General features: G+C 44.2%; 1 protein-coding gene across 1 annotated transcript in view; it reads right to left on the bottom strand.

The window, feature by feature from the left end:
* Positions 1-20,872, bottom strand: part of PAK2 (p21 (RAC1) activated kinase 2) — a 439,171-nt gene that overhangs the window by 264,448 nt on the left and 153,851 nt on the right. Inside the window, exon 5 of the mRNA XM_069213609.1 lies at positions 5,517-5,548. Within this exon, the coding sequence (XP_069069710.1) occupies positions 5,517-5,548 (32 nt within the window). The remainder of the gene's footprint in view (positions 1-5,516; positions 5,549-20,872) is intronic.

The following is a 20,872-nucleotide window of genomic DNA, read 5'->3' as shown; positions in this document are numbered from 1 at the left end:
TCCTCTGCTGATCCTCAATTTTCATCCAGCATAAGTTGTTTAAGGAATCTCTCTCTGAGCTGTGCAGTCTCCAGCATTATTTGGCAATGGCATTCATGCTTTGTAATTTTTCATTTTTTTTAAGTCAAATTCAAGACGGAACTGGGATGGAGATGCTGCAGTTAGGAAGGGAAATAGATTTGTAGGCTTTTGTTTGAAGCTTGTTACGCGTTTCCATTTCCCTGCCACACAACATTTCCGTGCCGTATGCCAATGTTGGAATAAACTGGACTGCCATCATATTTATTAGATGACCATAGGGAGGGCAAATGAGCTTTTTCAGCAGTTTAAACCCAAATATTAGCGAATGAGCTTATGCCTGCATAGCAGCTAGATGATGTTTGAAGGAAATCTGGTGTTCCATAATAATTCCCAAATACATGTATGTGGCTAAGACCTCGAGCTTTAAGTCCTCAACTCGTCAGGTGAATGTATTGTACTTGGTGTCGACTAGAAGGGCCACCTTGGTTTTATCTGGAGTCAACTCTGAGCCTTGCTGGTCCATGTAGGTTTTTAGTGTGTTTGTGCTGTGCTGCACACCGATTAGCGTTTTACTCAAGAGGACCATGTCGTCTGCATACTGCAGGCATACAATTTTCTCTGTTGCCAAGGTTGGAGGATGACTTTCTTTTGGAGGAAGATGGCATTCCAAGTCAGCTAGATATAAGTTAAAAAAGACTTGGGGCTAACATGCTTCCTTGCTTCAATCAGCTCATGGCTGTTACTTTTTTCGTGACTCTACTGCCATCTCCTATTTTCACCTGGGCCCAAGTCTCTTGGAATAATTATATAACTGCTCTAAACAGATTAATTGGGATGCCCCGTTCTGCCAATTTTGCCAAGAGGTGGCCATGCAGGACCCAGTCAAAGGCCAACTTGAGGTCAACAAAAAACATTCAAACAGCCAGGTTTTATATTGTTTTGCTTTTTCAGCTAAGAAGTAAGTGCTGTTAAATTTGTAATCGTTCCCATGCCTGGCCTGAACCGGGTCTGATTTTGGGCTAAACTTTTTTTCACTGACCCATCCATGCAGGGCTTAAGGTAAGCATGAGACAGTTTTGCTTCAACATCAATAATTGCAATTAATCTATATTTGTTTGGCGAGGATTGACTCATTCTTGTAGATGAAATGAAAAATGTTTTCTTTCCATGAATCAGGCATGATGTTAGTATACAAAATGTGATGAATACGGGAGTTAGGTATAGAGCCTAGAAAGTGGTGTCCTGCTTGAAAAGCACGTTGGGGAGCCCATTCAGGCCCGCCACCCCTTCTAACTTCAGTTTTCCAAAGATTGTTTCTAGTTTTCTATTGTTTATCATGGGAGCTAGATCTTCCGGGTAGTTGCTAGAACCACAATGAATAACTGCAGGGTCCGTTTGATCGATTTGGATTGACTGTTCTTGCTTTGGCTCCTGGAACTTCCTGTTGTCTTCTAACCATGGCAGTTTCAACTGTTTATTTTGACCTCTTTCTGACAGTTAACTGCACGGCATACATTTCATGGATAAGGGCTTCCCAAACTTTGTCTGCTATCCCTGCGTTTAGATGTCCAGTCTTTCCCATTACCAGACTGTTTATCACTAGCCAGAATTCTCCGCTGTAGAGTAATTTGCTGGTACATAAAAGTTTTTTGTTTTTTTTTCTTATTGCTACCTATCATTTGCAATCCAGTATTCCTTTTGGTACACTGTTCTAAAATTTTGCAGTAGGGTTTTTTCAACCCTCTTTCCTTTCTTTACTTCTGTGTTATTCTTCTCGCTTCTGTTGAGATTTGTGTTTTTAGCTTACGCAACCAGGTGGTATCCAAGCTTTGCCTACCTATTCTGCCTTTGGTGCTTAATCCTTCTGTGTTCATGAGTGGTGCTCTTCTGGCCGGGAATTTTGACAGAAGTGTTTTGTTTAAAGTTGCTGAGGCCTTTTCGTGTTGGTCTACTACTATTATTCCTTCATCTGATATTCCTGCACAGTGATAGACCTCTGCCATGATCTTCTCTATCCCTGGGTCACGCCATTTTAGCCTTTTTAGGTTATAGCTCACTGGTATGGAGAGTAACCAGTTTGGTGGACTCAGCTGATGAAACTTACTTTTAATTCTAAAGGTCTGTGTAATATGATTTAACTCTGAGCAGGGGATGATTTGAAAAAGACTTATCAGCAGAAATGCTTCTTCGCTTATTAGGGTGAAACCTACTGTTGATCCTACCCGGTCGCTAAGGAAAGTTATTGATGCTGGGGTGTCCTCCTTTGTGTTTCCATTCAGCATCTTTCAATCTAGTTTTTCCAGCTGCTCTTGTGGTGTGTAGACACTGTTTACTTCATTTATTAATACACTGGCTGAGATTTGTACTGAAATTCCCTGAAATAATGAATATATATGATGGTGTAAGATCTGCAATGCCTTTATTACCTGTGTCAGTAAGGCCATCCTTTACCCCTTCTTGACTTTGCATGTATGATTATAAACATTTATGATCAGAAGTGGTTTTGTGAGGGATCCACTGCCTTTGCTTTCTAGCTTTGCTATTTAGAACCAATTTACTCGAGTCGATCTTTTGTAGTACCCAGCTGTACTTTGTAGAAAGGTATGTGAATAGACACCTCCTTCCCCCTCCGCAGGTGCCCACAATTTGAAGCCTTTTCAGTTGGAATGTGATGTTCTACATAACCAACCATTGGCATCAGATTTAAACTCCAGTTTTCCTGCATTAGGTTGATTACTGCTGCAGCAGGGTCAAAATAAAGAGTTTGGGGTCTAGATCCAGAAAATGGGTGTCTGGATGCAAAGTTTGTCCTTCGGAGAGTCCAGGCGGCATGGTTTTTTTGGGGCTGGTGCTGCCTTGCCCTGAGAGATACCAGGCTGCCAAAGCAGCACAGCCTACTAAGGCAGGCACGAGCACACCAGCCACTCTCTGCTACTTACCCACGCACTATGCTCCACCGGCCCCTGGCCTTCTCCGGGCTGGTCACTGGCCCAGTCACTCTGGAGCCACGATTTACTATATGCTAATTCCCTCCAGCGGCCCCCAGCAGCCGCACGTATGGCCTGCGAGAGCGTTAGGCGAGGGCTATTGCCTCCGAAAACTCTTCAAATTAGCTTCAGTGTGAATAAAATGAAATAGGGCTGGGCTGCTACAGCCGCCCTCCTACCGCCTCTTCTCTCCTCACCTCACCTCGAGCACAGTGTTGAGCACAGAGCTAGACAGACTCTGCGGTTCTGGCCACTCTGCAGAGCAACCGGCCCAGACACCTGTTCACCGGTTGTCTGCTCACTGCCGACCTCCTCTTGCTGCTGCCAGTGTCAGTCCAGGGGTGTGGTGATAGGAAATGCGGCCTGCGAACACTACTTTCTTATCACTGCTCCCGCTCCTCCCCTCCTCGTGCGTGCATCTCTCTGAGAATCAAAGGGGCACCGAGTTCCAGACCCTAGGAGCAACAGTGGATAATGCTCTAACATAAGTAGGTCTGGATTTGTGGAGCGAAAAGAAATACACTGATTGCCAGAACAGAATTCTAGTTAAATATGTAAAGACTAGCAGGACAAATGTATTCTGGCAAGTAGCTTTGTGCAAATTGACCATGATTCAAAAACGACTGTTGCAGATAGGTAGTTAATGTCGTGCACTCAATATCAGAGTAAAGTTAGGACGGCTGGGTCAGCTGTGATTATCCAAGCTGCAGTATTTGCACTAGCTGGAAACAATGGAATTAACAGGCAAGGCTAGCTAGATTGAATTTCTGCAATCTAGTTCGATTGTCAACAATTTAATCATGTCCAAAGTGACAAATGGAAACAAGAACACAGAAAAACATGTTTCAGGGTCCTAAGCTTTGAAGAAACAGGTACCTGTGTCCTTAGTGGCTTGAAAGTTAAAGATAATACCGGAAACCAGAAGGAGTCCCAAGTTTCTTACATTGGCAGGGTGTGACAACCCAGAATTAAAGGCTACAGATGCTGTTCCCATTTCAAGGATGTGAGTAAAACTTCAGTGTGTGAAAGGATAGTTTTTTCATTTTAAATCGGCGCACATGTACCACTGAGTAAGTGCAAGGCGGTTGCAAAGCTCGACTTGACTGTCACCTGTGTACAGGTAGAATTTAATCCCGTTGCTGGGGTAATTTTGCTAGAAAGCACATGCTCAGATGAACAGATGGGAGAGAGAGGAACCTTCTGGGAGACCTCACTTAAATGGGCTTGACTTGGAAGAAAGGGAAGAGGTACAAATTGCCCTGTCTGTCAAAAATGACTAGAGCCACTCAAGTACTAGGCCGGAGCACCTAAACTTTTCCACATTGGTTTTTAATGGGTAAGTACTCATTAACGGTGTAACATGCAGATGAGAGGTCTAAAAGTAGTAATCCACTGACAGCACATTTGTACACCAAACTATGTAGATCTAATAGACTGGAGTCTCATTGAGTGTGTCAAAATTGGACTTCATAGTCCCAGTTGGAAGGGCTATACTGTTTCCCCATTTCAGCATCACTCTCAAATACGCCACTTGCACTAATTTGTTTGTCCCTAATCTTTTCCATAGATGCTTAGTGAGTCCACCTACAGACAGTGGTGATTTTATTCCTAAGATTGTGACAAGTCAAATCATTGGTTTCATCATTTTATTAAAGGCATAAAATACATGTTGGATGCTGATCAGAAAGACAATTGGGGCAGAATCAATAGAGGTATAATTTCAATGTAACCTGAACCTCTGGATTTTTACGCATGCAGTTGACTACTTAATTGTCAGAATAGTGCACTCTTCCTGGGCCGTATTTGTAAAAAAAAAAAAAAAAAAAAAAAACTCTTCTTTTCTAGTTGAGAAGCAGTTTCCACATGAAGAATAAAATTGTAGTTCTGACCCCAATAAACAAAACAGAGCTCGACTTTGTGTCTTGTTACATTGTGAGTTTTGGAAGGTAGGATCATGAGTCATTCTGTGCACTGTATTCCAAAACAAAGACTAAAGTAAAAGAAGTTGCAGAGGTCCAAATTCAAAACTAAATTGCAGCAGAGTGCATGGCATGTGATCAACAACACATGCTGCAATCTATGGACAACTGCAATACATATTTTCCACCACATTCTCCTAATTTCAAAAGAGGTTGTTGTGCTGTATTGGCACAATGCCTTTCCCATGGAGAAGAATGCATCTTTTGCATGCTAGTGATTAAGGACACTTCAAATGCAGTGGATTAAATGGATTTATGTTATTTGGTCCAGAATGACTGTATACCTGTTTAAAGGTAAATAAACCAAAATTGGCTGACTAATTGGTTTGACTTGTGTGTCTTTTTGAAGGGTTCGTCACTTGGCCGTACCGATCACACAACTTTTGCCTGATGCAGGAAAAACTGGGAACAGAGAATGTGGTGGGTGTGGAAAAAAAAGATTTTGCAAATCATTGCTGTCAGTTAGTACAGTTTTGGTGATTCAGTAAGTCCGTAAAAATGTGCAACTGGCAAAGAGAAATGTACTTACCACCGGTGCTCCAGCAGGGAACCCATCCTTATCTAAGGAGAAAAACAAAGACGAGGGGTGAAAATTCTTTCAGCTGAGAAGTTAACTTAGCATTAATAGAATATCAATATCATGGTTTGGTCTCAAGACTCTTTGTGGTAAATGCATTATTCCCGTAGAGGCACATCTGTTAACATGTCCAAATAAATCTATTTTCAGCACAAACGCCATAAATACTGATTGGCCATACTGCACAAAATATGACGTGTCCAGTTATCAAAAAGACAGATGTTAGCATTTCTTAACTTTTTTTCTGGAGGGGGGGCACTGAATGTCGGCATCTGCATACTACTGACAACAAATCATTCCTCTTGGGGACAATGGTCTGATCAGTTTCAAGTGATACCAAGTGGGTGAATAATGTTTATCCTCTAGGGGGTCACTGGAGTGTGTATCTTTGCTACGGAAGGCACTGAAGGAAAGCAGAGAAGAACATAATAGCCTGCCTATCCATCGGGGCAGGAATCAAAGAAACAGTTACTGAGACAGTCTGTCAAATAAGTGTCAGTCAACACCCTGAAGCAAATGTGAAAGCAAATTCCAAACACAAAACATGTTTTTCCACCAAAGTAGAAAGTATGGAAAGTTCATGCAATATGCTAAACTGGAGAGGACACCAAGAGAAACGTGGCAGTATTTACGGGAGGTTCGACCTTCAGGGAACAGCACTACCATGTCAAATACTTATCTGGCAATGTCAGTTTATTATACAATTCAATTAACTCCATAGGATATATCTGAACTTACGCAAACTAAACAGGACAAATACAAGTCCTAAATACAGCAGAATTCCCTGGATGCAAGAATCATTAGAGAAAAGGAGATATTCAAAACATTGTATTCAACTGCAAAACCTAAGGCAGAGTAATGGCTTAACACTCTACCCTTTTTGGGAGCAGGAAGTGTGGGAGCCCAGTCAGTGGTTTGATGAAGTCTACTCGCAGGTCCCTGTGTGCTCGAATTTATGAATCTTAATTTGAAAAAAGGGTGTGCATAAATATAATGACGAATAAGTAATGTCCCTGTAATGCTGGTCCTCCAACACTGGTCTCTTTCATAGATCCACACACCCCACATCAAGCTGGGAATTGTACAGTAAAACAACAAAGAATGTTTGATGTCTTTAAACAAAGTCCTAGACAAAGGGGCTGTTTTCTACAGCAAGTTAGGCTTACTGATACCCTTAACACCTGGCCATTTTATGCTCCATCCTTTGTTCAGATTCTGAGCAAGTCACATACAGTGCTTAATTTGAGCCATTGGTTTCCTGTGCTTGGTACGGGCTCTTAACTGTCGATACCAGAACTTATGACAGTCTGCCACAGGGTGGTGACGTTTGTGTAATTCAGAGGTAAGCACACTAATTGTTCATTAATTCAATATGTATTAAAATGAATAATAACTGCCGCCCTAGCAATTCTTATAACTTTGGGGGCCTGAAATAGTCTAAATTGTCACACTTGCATTAAAGTGATGGCTAGTAGTTGTGTTGGTACTATTATGGGCAGCGCTGGAAAGGGGCAAGGATGGTGCCAGCTGCAGTGGCCTCCTGACGAGTGCCCTAGCACTTGTGTTTTTTTTTTTCTAAACAGATAAGGCACTGGTCACAACACCCAAAGCAAACTGAATGTGATATTGCCAGGCACCATCAGGAAGTTGTGGTGCTTCCAAGGTAGGCTGATCGTCAGACTGTGACAGAAACTGAACATTGTGTGGAGCTCAGTAATAACTTCCCAGTCGAGGCATCTACTTGTTTTGCAAAGAGGAAATAATCTGCTTCTGTTATCGAGCACTCTATGTTGGGGTATGGATCATCAACAGAAAGAGACCCTTCTGGCCCAAACCGACCAATGGGATGCAGATCATTCAGTAAGACGTCAATGACTAACAATACTTGCGCTTCGAGTGGGAAGCATCTAAAAAACATCAAACCAAAGCACAGATGTCCAGTCCCTTAATACTAAGTGGGAAATGGAAGGGCAGTGACACGAGGGAAGGATCTGGGTGCTTTTGAGGGAGTCAGGCTTGGCCACAAATAGTAAAGGTTTCTTACTCATTTGCTCTGTTTGAACTAGAGGACTAGGAAGGAACTACCCAACTTACCCCATTTACTTAAATATACCCTGGCCCAATTCCTCTGTCTTATTTTTCATCTGCAGACAATTCTTATATATCATTTTGGACTGATAATCAGTAAAGTAAATGACATACTTATCGATCCAATGCCTTTTTTCTGCATCTATCCCATGCAAAAGAACCGACCTGGTGTCTGGTGAAAAAGACTGATGCGAGGTAACATATCACGGGAACAAAGAGGAAAACACTCATTAAAAAAAAGTATCTTTTGCAAGTGGAATTCAAAAGATGTTGAATGAAAATAAAAAAGGCAAAATTAAGTTATTTTGTCACTAAAATCTTTTGAAGGTGACCTTTTGTGTTCAAAGGGATCGCTCTCAGTGAGTCAGGGAAAAAGTGCCTGGCTGAATGCAGAACATAATGGGACAGTGCAGCTTCAGAAACTGTTAAAGGGCAGTAGTCAGTTGCTATGACAGAAGCTCCATTTACGTTTTATGTTTTATCTTTAAAAAAAAGTTTGAAGAGTGGCATTTTCAGTTTTGTGTACTTAATTACGTACTGCATAACTGGCAACAAAACTCAAAAACATGAATGTATGGAAAATGTTGTAGTTTATAGGCTTGTTAAAGGTCATACTGCAAACCAAAAATATAATGTGAGAAACAAATCAGAGACTTCATACGTGTCAGGAGGTGTTGAATTTCATGACAGACAGTGGTGACAAAATTGGGAGTGGGGTACATTGCGCTAACCAAACCATTCCTATTAGCTTCACTAACTATCAGTGTCCGCAGTAAAACAATTATTTAGGCATGAATGTCCACACTATGGCTCTGTTTTAAACACATTTTAAGATGGGTGTCTTGACTGTGACTTGATGAATTTCCTAGATTAAAACGATTCAGACTTTTTATATGGTAACGTTTACCACCTCATTATGAAAACCCGATAAGCGTAACGGCAATTCAGTGCCGATATATGCTACAGAGCTCCGGTTCGAATCTCATAATTAGCATTCAGCTTTTTGATTTCAGAATTTGATCTTGTTTTTAGTTTCTGGAAAATGTTTATTGAATCAATAATGAATGTTTTTTGTAATATGTAGAAGGCTGCTATTTGCACTGCTATTCATGTACTGTCAAGCTTTCTAGCGCGCAGCGGATGGGTGGGTGCTCAGTGCGCACCTTTTTTCAGCTGCAACAAAAAAATAATCATACCCCCAGGCAGCACGGCCCTAGGTACCATGTGAATGTCTATGTAAGTGAAGACGAGCAAGCTGCTCGCCGTTACATCCTGTAACTCAGCAACTGCGCTGCGTCGTTCACACTCGCTGCTACTTTAAACCTCATCAGAGGTTTAGTACTTTTGAAGATGAAGTACAACGTCTCATTACAGGTACCTTTTAAGCACAAATAGAGCCACTGATGCCTTTCTTAAACTTTTTATGTTAATTTGAAGAAAATCATTTTCATAGAATTCTTTCATTCTTCTAAAAGACGCACCCAGGTACTGCTTCAAGCAATTACCACAGAATCACCTGAACACTGAAGTAAACATGAGTGATTACATGCTACTGACTGTAATCTTCCTAGTTTTTCAATTGAGTCATGGGAGTGCCCGTGTGTTATCTTAGGGACCTCGCATCCAGCTGAAAGTCTGTGTTTGTTGAATCAATCCAAAAACTCCAACTATTCTAGAGGCAGTCAGTACGTATCATTTCTTCTTGTGGTCTTATGTAACTGCCCACACCGTGATCTTTTTTAATGACCTAACTCCCTCACTTCAGTCCCCCCAGGTTATCGTGTGTCCTAATGAGACCCCTGTATTCAGGGACGGGTCGAAACATTGTCAACAAATAATAAAAGAGACTATATGAAGGCTCAGACCACGAGGGAAACTGACCTGTGGCTATACCAATCATTAGAAATGTCTGTCTTTTCCTTGTATCAATACACCAATAACTGTATATAATATGAAAACTCTGTGGATTTAAAGTGGTGTTTTTTTCGCTTCAGGGGCCGTTTTCTCACCATATTGAAGTTTTGTCCTTATTTTTTTATTCTTTTGCTTGTTGTCTTTACAATAAAATCCTATTTGGACCCACATGAGAAACTCAGTTACCGATTGCCTTGGATGTTTTTGTAAGATTTTGTGTTGAATATTTACCATACAAAGCATTAACTACTTTCATGCTGAAATTTAAATCATTGCCATTCATACAGATTTACCTTTAACGCAGCACGTCCTGCCTGATTTCATATTATAACTAAGTGAGTTTCAGGTGGATGTGTGCATGCAGTCTTAGAATTTATAGCCAGGTTCATATGAACATATGGGTTGATGTTGCATTCTGTGAGTTTTTGTGTTGATTAGCTAAGACATCAACACAACAGTATTTTGTGAATGTATGTAGGTTATTCAATGCACCTGCTTTACATATATTTGCTAGTGTAATGACTCCTAAAAGAAAAAAAAAGAAAAAAGGTAATTGAAGCCCCTTTTTTTCGTGTAGAATGAGCTCTTGAAGTTATAGGAAGTGCTCTCTTTGCTCTGAGATAGCAAGTCTGAATATATTTAACTATCCATCTGGCTATTCCCACTTTGGATATAGGGGAACCTTGTTGTGGTTTTGCAAATGCAACAAAGAGTTATTGCATCTTAAGAAAAGGTTTAGCTCTTTTTATGTGATACATCACTGCTCTTAATATCTAGTGTGTGGAGAGCTCTTTCTTGTTTAGGGAAGAAAAACTGGTAGCTCTATTGTTTTGTTTACATGGTAAGGGGATACCACTTTAGGGAGAAATTTTGGGTGAGTGCAAAGTACTAACTCTGATGGATATACGTGAAAGAAAGTTTCTTCATGTGAGTGCTTGAAGCTCGCATATCCTTCTAAGGGAAGTAATAAACACCCAAAAAGATACCTCCCATGTGAGGAATTGTAGATCACAAGAATGAAGTAGCTCAAAGGGAGGTCTCATGAGTCTAGTGAGAACATTAAGGTTCCAAACAGGTGCTAGTGATGTTGAAGGTGGAATTACTCTTTTTAGACCTACCATAAATGCTTTGTGAATGGAACTTTAAAAAGTGACATATGCTCTTTGTTTTGCATGTAAAGAGCTTAAGCTGCTACATGTAGTTTAACTGATGTAACTAAGTCCTGCTGGTTGCAAATGAAAAAGATAACCAATGAGGTCTTGTAATGTTGGTGATAGTGGTGGGATTCGTTTGTTTAGACAGTAATCTACAGATCTTTTCCACTTGGAATTATAACATGCTTGTGTAGTTGGTCTACGAGGTTGTTAAAAATTCCCATGCATTCCTTTTGGAGGTTAAGGTGTCCAAATTCCAAGACTTCAGGAGCCATATCACCAGACTGAACTGTGAGGGATTTGGATGTATTACTCTCTCGTGTTCCTGAGTTAGTAGCTGTGGCAAGGGAGGTAACTTCTTGTGTGGCACCACAGATAGTTGTAATAGGGCCGTGAACCATGGTTGGAGCGCCCATGTTGGGCTATTAAGATTGGTGTGAGGGATGTTTGTTTTAGCTTTTGAACCACATACAGATTGAGCGGGAGAGGGGGGAAAGTGTATAAAAGCGTCCCTAACCAGTTGATCCATAGTGCATTGCCCTTGGATTGGGGGTGAGGAAACCTGGAGGCAAAGAGTTGGCACTTTGCATTCTGTTGTGTTGCAAAGAGGTTGATCTCTGGGGCTCCCCACCGTTTGAAGTACGAGTGGAGAAGTCTGGTGTTGATTTCCCACTTGCTTTCCTCCTGATGCGTTCTTCTGAATGTATTTGTGAAGTGGTTGCCCACCGGTTAGGCATTCTGCTAAGAGGTGGATTTTGTAATGTACGGCCCAATGCCATATGCACTCTGATATGAGTGAGAGCTGTAAAGTGAATTTCCCTCCCATCCCCCCACCCCCATTTTTTCATATAATGCATTGGTCATGTTGTCAGGACAGACCAGTACTACCTTGTTGTGAAGATGGTTCTGAAAAGATTTCAGAGGCAGTTGAACTGACTGCTAGGAGCGCTAGATGACTGCTGTGTAAGCGTTTCCAAAGTTGGTGACCACAGACTGCAAATTCTGAGGTTCTGCATATGTCCCCTTAACTCTGCAGGGAAGCATCTGTGGTAATGTTTATTTACAGAATTAGGGCTTTAAGGACTGTAGGAAGCTGGCTCTTTATTTAGTATATCAAAATGAGATAGTGTGCACAGAGTCCAGGGGTTCCCTCAAGAGGCCTGACCGAGGCAATTATAGATAATACTAATGCTCTATTTGTGGTAGTGTGGTCGAGCAGTTAGGCTTATCAGAGGGTAGTATTAAGCATTTGTTGAACACACACAAGCAAGAAGTGAAACTCACTCAATGACTTAACTCCAGGCCAATAGGTTTTTACACAGAAAAATATTATTTTGTTACTTTATTATTAGAACCACAAGGTTCAGATTGCAGGTAAGTACATTCAAAGAAAGCTACTTTGCATAGGTATACTTAGAACTTCGAATCAAAACAGTAAGACACAGTTTTTCATAAAATGACAATAAGCTATTTTAAAAGTTGACAGTGCAATTTTCAACAGTTCCTGGGGGAGGTAAGTACAGTTTAGTTATCGCGGTAAGTAAAGCGCTTACAAGTTCAGTCTCCAGTGCACAGGTAGCCCACCGTTGGGGGTTCAAGTCAACCCCAAACACCCAGCACCAGCATCATGGGGTTGGTCAGGTGTAGAGGTCAAACAGGAGCCAAAATAACATGAGACGCTGCAGGCAGGGCACAGGGTGGCTTCTTGGGCCAGCCACTGACTGGGCACTGATGAGGGACGCCTGCTGGTCGTTGCTGCAGCGGTGGTCAGTTTCTCATGGGCCTGGGGGCTGCAGGTGCAGTGCTTCTCCAGGTATTGGATATCTTTGTCCCTTGCAGTCGCGGTCAGGGGGTTCCTCGGGATTCCCTCTGCAGGAGTTGTCATGGGGGTGCACAGAGGTCAGCCCAGGGTGGACACGTCATCGGAGCCGCCTGGGGGTCCTCTCTGGATAGTTAATTCCTCTGGACACTGGCCGGGGGCATCGGGTAAAGACTGTTGGGGACTCACACTTCTGGAGTGAGGTGGGAGTCCCTTTAAAGATGGTTTCTTCGTTCTATGTTGGACAGGTCCACTTGTCCACGGAGTGCTTGATCCTTCGTAGGTGCAGGGCAGACCTCTGGGTCGGCAGAAGTCGATGGGCCCGCAGAATGTGTCGCTAGTGCAGGTTCACTGATGCAGGAGACAGGCTGGTAGGGCTGGGGCCAAAGCAGTTGTCTTCCTTCTTCTCTGCAGGGTATTTCAGCTAAGGCAGTCCTTCTTTGTAGGTTATCAGGAACCTAAAATCCTGGGTTCAGGGTCGCCCCTAAATACTGAATTTAGGGGTGTGTTAGGGTCAAAGGGCAGTAGCCAAAGGCTACTGATCTTGAGGGTGGCTACACCCTCCTTGTGCTCCCTTCCTTTTGGGGAGGGGAGCACATCCCTATCCCTACTGATCTAAAACCTCCAAAACAAGATGGAGGATTTTCCAGGGAGGGGGTCACTTCAGCTCTGGTCACCTTAGGTGTGGAACTGGCTGAGGGGGTGACAACTCCTTGTTTTTCCTATTGCCTCCCCGGACTTGAAAAGTGGGGACTGTGTCCAGGGGGCGGGCATCTCCACTAGCTGGAGTGCCCGGGGGCATTGTGTCACAAGACTGGAGCCTTTGAGGCTCACCACCAGGTGTTACAGTTCCTGCAGGGGGAGGTGTGACACACCTCCACCCAGGACAGGCTTCATTTCTAACCACAGAGTGTGCAAAGCACTCACCCCATGTGGTCAGAAACACGTCTGGAAGTGGCAATCTGGCAGAGACCGGTCAGTCACACACTAACAGTAGAGCTGGCATACAGGGGCCATCTCTAAGATGCCCTCCTCTGTGTGCATTTCTCAATAGATCCCACACTGGCATCAGTGTGGGTTTATTGGGCTGAGAAGTTTGATACCAAACTTCTCAGTATTCAGTGTAGTCAATATGGAACTGTGGAGTTTGTTTTTGACAGATTCCCAGACCATATACTCAGTATGGCTACCCTGCACTTACAATGTCTAAGAATTGATAGACACTGTAGGGGCATTGTGCTCATGCAGCTATGCCCTCTTCTGTGGTATAGTGCACCCTGCCTTAGGGCTGTAAGGCCTGCTAGAGGGGTGACTTACCTATGCCACAGGCAGTGGGTTGTGGGCATGGCACTCTGAGGGGAGTGCCATGTCGACAGTCTTTTTCTCCCCACCAGCACACAGAAGCTGTGAGGGAGTGCGCATGTGCGGAGTGTGGGGTCCCCCAGGGTGGCATAATACATGCTGCAGCCCTTAGAGACCTTCCCTGGCCACAGGGCCCTTGGTACCAGGGGCACCTTTTACAAAGGACTTAACCCTGTGCCAGGGCTGTGCCAAATGTGGAGACAAAGGTACAGTTTTAGGTAAAGAACACTGGTGCAGGGGCCTGGTTAGCAGGGTCCCAGCACACTCCCAATCAAAGTTAGGGGGTTACCATGCCAACAGTGGCATTTTCCTACAAGGGCTGACCCTGTTACAGATTGTTGCTGTTCCACCACTGCAGAGCGCGATGGGACCTTGGCCCTACCAACACCAGATCCTGTAGATGCCCCTCTGCTTGAGACCATTGTTATTGAAGAGTGCGTTGAAGGGGACGCATAAGTAGTCAGGCTTTCGGTACAATGGATATACATTAAGCCACCATTCAGAGAAGAATCATGACTGTCTTCACTGGGACATGATTATGTGGTTGAAACAGGGGCAACCCTAGTTGGAACTTGTGCACCCTGTCCAGACTGGGATGGGCAAAGTTTAATATTCTGCCTAAGAAAGGCTGCACTTGCAAAGATTAGAGGTGAGATTCTGCTATATTTAGTGTGAAGTCTCATTTGTGTAGACAATTGTTTACCTTCTGTGTGTCCTGAAAACTTTGTCTAGATATAGGAGCACATGTATGCAAACTTCCACTCCGTTCTGAGATGAGCAGTTACCACTGCAAGTCATTTGATGAATAGTGTTGAGCTATAGCTACTCCAAATATTAACAGCTTGAACTGGCAGTGCTGACCGTTGACTTGATGATAGCAATGGTGGGCAGGATGTATGGGAATGTGGAAATAGGGGTCTTTGAGGTCTATGGCCATCATGAAATCTCCATGCTATAGCAAAGGTATCACGTCCTGTAGTGTGACCAAGTGTACGTATTCTGAGGAGATGCATCTGTTGAGTGGCCTGAGGTCTAGAATAGGCCTTAATGTCCAGTCTTTTTTGAGCCTGAGGAAGTATAGGGAGTAGACCCTGTGTCCTTGATATTGTTTTGGAACTAACTCTATACCTTTTTGAAGCAGAGATTTGTACTTCCTCCTGGAGGAGTGCATAATGGACTGGTGACATATTTTGTGTTTGTGGTGGAATTGTGGGAAGGGTAATTGTGAGTTCATAGCAGTACCTGTCCTTGATGATGGAAATGACCCACTGATTGAATTTGTGTCCAGTGTTGGTGGTACTGTTATAGCCTTCCCACTACTGGTGTTATATGTTGCCGTGGGAGGCTTAGTTTGTCACTGCTTAGTAAGCATGCTGGTTTTGGAGGCAGAACCACAACCTCTGGCTCTATTGTTTTTGTATTGTGGCGTGTAGTAGTGCTCCCCTGGTGTACTGGGACAGGTAAGAGCCTTGTTGTTTGTGTGCACTGCCTGAGTCTGTAAATGTGGCAGATCTTGAAGCACCTCTGTACCGTCCTCTCCAAAAGGAAAGGAGCCTCTAGGTTGGAAACATTGTACGGCACCCATTTGGCAGCATCAAGCTTTTTTTTTTTTTTTTCATTTTTCTCTAACATCTCATTCACTTGTGGTCCAAATATGTTGACCTCAAAAGGTAGATTAAGTAAATAATCTTGTAAATCAGGCTTAACTCCTGATACCCTAAGCCATGGATGGTGCCTAATGATAATACAATCTGCCTTCCTCAACTGAGTCCCTCTTCGGCGATATTGCTGATGAAGATGCTGCAGTAGCTCTTACATCACATCCTATTGGGCTCTATTATAAAGTGAAAGTAAACCTACTAAATTAGGTATGCGGCGGTGAATTGCCACTTGTTTTCCTGCCTCATCATAATTTCTACTTTCCTTGTCTGCGGGAGGGGGCATAACAAGTGCCCTGGGAATTATCCCTTCACTAAAGAAGTCAAGTGAGTATAAGGTATGTGAAAGCAACATACATAAAGAGCTAGACAAAAACCTAAATAGGTTTGGACCCTCCAGATTTGCAGCCGCTGGGTCGGTCTCAGTGCAGGGGCGACATCTGGCAATTAGCCACAGTAATCCTTCGGCTCGCACTTTCCCAAGGGGCCACCCTCTAATATAGGAGGGTCCAAATCTATTTAGGTTTTTGTGTAGCTCTTTATGTAAGTTCCTTTCACATACATTATTCTCACATTAGTTTTTTAGTGAAGCTTAGGCGTTTGTGTTTGTTTTTTGGTCCTGAAGAAAAGCTGACTGAACCGCTTGGAGAATATAGGCGTGAAACATGTCGGCCACCATTTAGGGTTGAAGGACTAAATTTTCCTTTTCCCCATTTCTTTTTTGGTAGAGTGGAAGAACATGATTTCCTTTCCCCCTCTCCTCCCCTTGTTTTTAATCATGACCTAGACCACTTGCGTAGAATAAACATACTGATGGTATGGTCTAGAGCCAATTTTAATCTACCCTCTCCAGCTTTTCACTTCTCCTCGTGGTCTAAATTTACCCCTACATTCAACCACGGCACGCATCTAAAAAGATCTCTCGCAAAGAGCCCCCTTGAGGGGCCAGTCGGACACTGCAGCCCAACGAGGAGCAGGTCCTATGATGAAGTATGACATCCACTGAATGTGAGGTGTGAGAAAGTAGCCTCTTTCTAGCATGGTTACCCACCACCTTTGGCCTGTTCATGAGTGTGTGTCTGTGTTTTTACTGTCTCACTGGGATCCTGCTAGCCAGAACCCCAGTGCTCATAGATAAAAACCTATATGTCAGTGTGTTTTTGCCTGTCTCACTGGGATCCTGCTGGTAAGGACCCCAGTGCTCATAATTTATGGCCTAATGTGTATGCCTGTGTAGTGCCTGTGTCACTGAGGCTCTGCTAACCATAACCTTAATGCTTATGCTCCTTCTGCTTTTGAATTTGTCACTGTGGGCTAGTGACTTCATTTACCAATTTCAAATGGCAGACTGGATACCCCTTATAAGTCCCTAGTATATGGTACCTAGGTACCCAGGGCACTGGGGTTCCAGGAGATCCATATGGGCTGCAGCATTTCTTTTGCCACCCATAGGGAGCTCAAACAAACCCTTACACAGGACTGCCATTGCAGCCTATGTGAAATAACACACATGATATTTCACAGCCATTTTCACTGCACTTAGGTAACTTATAAGTCACCTATATGTCTAACGTTCACTTGCTGAAGGTTAGGTGCAAAGTTTCTACGTGTGAGGGCACCCTTTCACTAGCAAAGGTGCCCCCACATAGTTCAGAGCCATTTCCTGAGTGCGGGGACGCCATTACACGCGTGCACTACATATAGGTCAATACCTCTATGTAGCTTCACAATGGTAACTTGGAATATGGCCATGTAACATAGCTAAGATCATGGAATTGTCCCCCCATTCCAAATCTGGTATTGGGGAGCCAATTCCATGCATCCTGGGGGCTTCACAATGGACCCCCAGTACTGCCAAACCAGCTCTCTGAGGCTTGCACTGCAGATACAGCTGCTGCTACCTCACAGACAGGGATCTGGCCACCTGGTGTCTGGGCAGCCTAGTCCAAAGAAGGCAGAAAAAAGCATTTCCTCTGAGGGCAGGGTGTTACACCCTCTCTTTGGAAATAGGTGTTACAGGCTGGGGGGGGGGGGGTAGCCTCTCCCAGCATCTGGAAATGCTTTGCATAAACCAGTCTACACCGGTTCAGGGACCCCTTGTCCCTTGCCCTGGCACGAAACAGGACAAAGGAAAGGGGAGAGACCACTCCCCTGTCCATCACCACCCCAGGGGTGGTGCCCAGCGCTCCTCTAGTGTGTCCCAGACTTCAGCCATCTTGCTTTGCAAGTTGTGGGGGCACTCTGGAGGGCTCTGAGTGGCCAGTGCTAGCAGGCGATGTCAGAGACCCATCCTGATAGGTCCATACCTGATAAGGTAATCAATCCCCTCCTCAGGGATATTTAGGGTATCTCCTTTGGGCTCTCTTCAGACTGCTTGCAAGTTTCCTTCAGGAATCCTCTGCAACTACTTACAGCATCCTCTGACCTCCGATCAACCTCTGCTCCAAGAAACGCTGTAACTGCAACAAAGTATCCACAAGAGATACTTTTCTTCTGCAACCTCAGCTCCAAGTAGCAACTGCAACAGTTTTACTGGTGTGCACGATCTGGGGACTCCCGGTCTTCATCCTTCACCAGAAGGGCCAAATAAATTTCCTGTGGAGTGACAGAGTCACTCCCCAGCTACAAGTAGGTACCTTCCAAGACAACGATCGGTACCCTAGGACTCCTCTCACAGTGACGAGCGTGCTCCTAAGGACACAGAGAGTGGACATAATCGACAGACTGTCCTGAGGTCCTGCTGATGCAATGTGGAGGCGGTAAGACGTTGCCTTCCCAGAGAGCGACGGCCCCCTGTATACAGCGTCTTCTTCGCCTTCTGCAGCCTCTGTGCACTCTGCAAAATTCCTCCAGGCAGTCTGGCCCAGGTCCCCAGCACTCCCTTCAGCGATGCTCAACTCGCCGAGTTGTTCTCCGGTGGCATAGGACCTTCTTTTGTTGTGCTGCATCAACCACGTTTAGCACGTCCGTTGAACCTGGGTCCTGCGGCTCCTGGGGGTGCTGACTGGTATCCTGAGGGCTCTCCAAAGTACTGAGAGACCCCTCTTCCTCCTCACACAGAGTTGAGGCCCCCAGGTCCCTCCTGGGTCCATCCAGCGCCATTTTGATGCAAAACGCACTTTGTCGTAGCCAAGGCTTGTTGGAGCCTTCCAACACAAAATCTCGTCTGCAACGATCTTCACGCCGTGGGGTATTTTTTGCATCATGCAGGAACCCGCTGGCATCATCCTAGGGTGCATTTCTGCAGTCTTCGACTAACTGGGGACTATTCTTTTGCACCCTCTTCTGGGTTGGCAGGGGCTCCTGTACTTCCTGGAACTTCTTTCGACTTCTGGACTTGGTCCCCTTCCTTTGCAGGTCTTCAGGTCCAATAATCCAGCAGTGGTTCTTTGCAGACTTGGTTGGCTGCTGCAAAATCCCAAAAACGACGTGTAGTGTGTCCTAAAGAAACTTGCAGTACTTTACTCCTGCTTTTCTGGGCTCTGGGGTGGGGTAATTTACTTACCTTCATTGTATTCTTACTCTCCCAGCAATTCTGCACACACTGCACTTGTCTAGGGGGGAATTTGTGATTTGCATTCTTGCATTTCTTAGTATATGGTTTGTGTTGCCCCTAGACCTATTTTCTCCCATTGCTTTCTATAGGATTCCCTACTGTTTGCATTGTTCTAGGACTATTTACTTGTCTAATTTTGGTTTCTAGTTTATGTATTGTGTATAATACTTACCTCCTTCTGAGTATTTTCTCCAAGATATTTTTGGTACTGTGTCACCCAAATAACTACCTTTATTTTTGGTAACACTGAATATTGTCTTTACTTGTGTATAAGTACTGTGCAACTATAAGTGGTATTGCCGGAGCTTTCCAGGTCTCCTAGTTCAGCCTAAGCTGCACTGCTATAGCTACCTCTAGCAGTCTAAGCTGCTAGAACACTACTACTTCACTAATAAGGGATAACTGGACCTGGTATAAGATGTAAGTACCCAAGACACCCACTACACACCAGGCCAGCCTCCTACAGGAGGGCCCTGACTTCTACTTTTAGGAGTGCCCTTTCGACCTGTGGTTATCCCTGTGGAACAGCATACTTTGTTTATCTGTGCTTGAAAATCTCCTCTGTCGCTTTCAGCATTCCTCTCAACATAGGTAAGAATTGTGCCATCTGATGATATCTAGTTAGTGTATCCACTAGGAAGTCATCCTCGTCCTGTAAACTGTTGAGATCCAATTTATGATATTGTGCCACCCTACTAATGACCTCATGATAGATTGTGGTATCATTTGATGAGGATTTAGAGGGGCACAGGTCTGGGTCAGTATCGTCCACGGGGGTCTACATCATATTGATCCCATGGTTCCTGTAGGGTTGTCTGGGTCCTCCTGTGAATCTACAAAACATGGCCTATCATATGGTGCTATATCCTCGCCTGTATTAATGTCACCCGTGGAGAATGGTGTGGGTAATGTGTGTGGCTGCTCCGAAGGTAGGTGCTCAGGTGAGTGTGTATGAGCTGGTGGTTTTGCAAGTGGTGGAAATATAAGAGGCAGAGGTGGAGAAGGAAGAGAGGTGGAGAAACCTGTGGTGGAGTTGGAGAAACAGGAATTGTGCTGGTGCCCCTATGTTTGCAATTTTTCTTGGGAGCCTTAGGTGGGGGGTTTGCCCCCATGATCTCTTCCAATGTTTTCTTCCTTTTTGGAAGTATCTCTACTAATACTAGAGGCAGTTTTTGCCACTACCATGCCAGTCTCTGGATGACTAAACAAAGTATTTTGCCTTTTATCCAATTTGTCTAACGTTTGTAAGAATTCGCTCAAAAGGCCTTTCTTTGTATGAGCTCTGATGCAGTCTTTGGCAGTTTCGATGCATAAGTGTCTTCAGGTCCAAGGTGGCAGTTTCGGCTCTAACGCCTTATGGTGCTCTGAAGGTGCACATTGTGATTTTCTTGGGGGTATTGGCAATGAGGCAACTTGTAAAGTCTCATACTTTTGAACTCTGGTTACGCCTTTTGGAGGCGGAAGGACTTGTGTCTGCTTCTTTGACTGCTTTTGAAGACCATCATGGCCCAAGGGCAGTGGAGCTCCAGGAGCCAAATTAGACGGTTTTACGGGGTTCTGGGGGGCTTTCACTAGTGTACTCGCATGGACTTGTGACATGATGGGGTCAGAGTCGGAGCCCTAGCCACAGCTCGCCAGCAGTACAGGGATGTCCTTGGTCATAGCCTGTGGCTCTGCATCCTCCGTTTCCTCGCCAGGCTCTTCTGGCTGTTTCCCGAAAGGATCAGGTACCTTGTTGATTTGCTGTGACTGCATGG

This window comes from Pleurodeles waltl, chromosome 11, assembly GCF_031143425.1.
Source record: "Pleurodeles waltl isolate 20211129_DDA chromosome 11, aPleWal1.hap1.20221129, whole genome shotgun sequence".
NCBI lineage: Eukaryota > Metazoa > Chordata > Amphibia > Caudata > Salamandridae > Pleurodeles > Pleurodeles waltl.
This window is presented reverse-complemented; position numbering and strand designations above follow the sequence as displayed.